This window comes from Barbus barbus, assembly GCF_936440315.1.
Source record: "Barbus barbus genome assembly, chromosome: 30".
NCBI lineage: Eukaryota > Metazoa > Chordata > Actinopteri > Cypriniformes > Cyprinidae > Barbus > Barbus barbus.
Genome location: NC_136758.1, coordinates 14180871 through 14182682, shown reverse-complemented (window position 1 = coordinate 14182682; position 1812 = coordinate 14180871). Strand labels below are relative to the sequence as shown.

The 1812-nt window shown below is 35.5% G+C and overlaps 1 protein-coding gene across 1 annotated transcript in view; it reads left to right on the top strand.

Moving 5' to 3' along the window:
• The first annotated feature begins 1259 nt into the window (after positions 1 to 1259).
• LOC306850414 (NHS-like protein 1) overlaps positions 1260 to 1812 on the top strand; it is a 72072-nt gene continuing 71519 nt past the window's right edge. The window contains exon 1 of the mRNA XM_079386057.1: positions 1260 to 1709. Coding sequence (XP_079242183.1) covers positions 1424 to 1709 — 286 coding nt within the window. The 5' untranslated portion in view covers positions 1260 to 1423. The remainder of the gene's footprint in view (positions 1710 to 1812) is intronic.

The following is a 1812-nucleotide window of genomic DNA, read 5'->3' as shown; positions in this document are numbered from 1 at the left end:
GATGGGAGGAGCAACGCTGGAACTGACACACTGCTGCCCCCTCACTAGCTACAAAACATCACACTCTCATATCTATCTATCTATCTATCTATCTATCTATCTATCTATCTATCTATCTATCTATCTATCTATCTATCTATCTATCTATCTATCTATCTATCTATCTATCTATCTATCTATCTATCTATCTATCTATCTACAAAAGAATACATTCTTTATTGCCACGCAAAAGTGCTCCTGAAATAGGGCTATCTAGCTCATTTTCAATTCACAATTACTAAATACTAATATGTTTTACAGAAATATATTCTATATTTAAATGACTTATTTAACCAAAACAATATAATTTTCAATCATGTCTATATGGATCGTACAGTAGACCTATATATATTTTAATTCTAATAACGATAATGGTGTTCTCCTAACCTCCTGCTCTTTTATGCCCGTGCAAATTAAGTTTTCGAAAAGAAAATAGCAATATAAAGACATCTCATGAAAACAATTACTTTGACAGAGAATGTTTCTGGAAACTCAAGAATTTCATGAACTTGAGACAAATGCTACTTTCCAGTTTAGCCTTAAAGTGAAGTTTGTAAGTTTGTAATTCTCTCTGACTCAGGGTCAGAAAAGAAAAGAAAAGAAAAGAAAAGAAAAGAAAAGAAAAGAAAAGAAAAGAAAAGAAAAGAAAAGAAAAGAAAAGAAAAGAAAAGAAAAGAAAAGAAAAGAAAAGAAAAGAAAAGAACTAGACAATATTTTGGCAAAGATATAACATTTTCAAACAAATGCCACACGAGGGCGCACTTTACCAGCAAAACATTATACCATACCTTTCCAATTAAGTTTCCTGTTCAAGGAAAATAAAACACTTTCGTTACTGCAATATTTTATTCTTAAAGTATGCTTCCTGTTGAGTGACAGCTATATGTATAACGTATCTCTGTAAAAGTACAAAATATGCACAAATGGCTAACTTGTCGCCTGGAGCATAATTATCAATTTATCAAAAGTCACAGATTAATCTTCTCTCTCCTAATTTCATTAGTAAAATAAATTCTGCTCATGTCATAAAAATAATTATTGTAGCTGCGAAAAAAGCAATTCCACACATGAGTTAATTAAAGTTATACTACTTTATCAGAAGCTGGCGTGAGATCCACAGTCCTGCTCAAACTCCAGATCCTCATATTGCTCCATATTCCGGGGTTTGAGTTTGTCCTGATAACCGATCCCCCAGAAGAAAGTTTAAGAAAGCGCTCTTCCAGAAGAATAAGGGCAGGATCCTTTGAATCACGAGGCGGGTTGTCAGGATGTTTGCAGAACAGGTTAAGCCACCTGAATGGACAACAACACTTGACACTAATAAAGAACAAGTGGACTAATTGTAATATAACAAACAAATAGATATTTTCCTTGAAAAAAAAAAATGCCGTTTCATAAGAGAATAGTGGAGCCCCGGAGCCTGGGCAGAATAAATAGAGAGCGACTGGAAGTTAATAGTGATGTATTTGCTTCCCTGGATGCTGTGAACTGTCAAACTTTGATGAACATCCTCCGTCAGCTGTCCGATCTGTCGCTGCACGCGAACAGCATGTTTGCGGAGATCCAGACTGAATCAGTGCTGGTCATCAATAAAGCTTCAGCGCTGCAGCACAGGCTGGACTCACTGCAGGACACTGTACGACATCTCAACCAGAAGAGGACCACAATCCGTGAGTGCTTTACCTTCATGTATTCAACCACAATGTGGCAAGCATATGTCTTAAAAAACTAACTAGTAGCCTTTTTTATGTTACAGTAGGCTACGTATTTGTA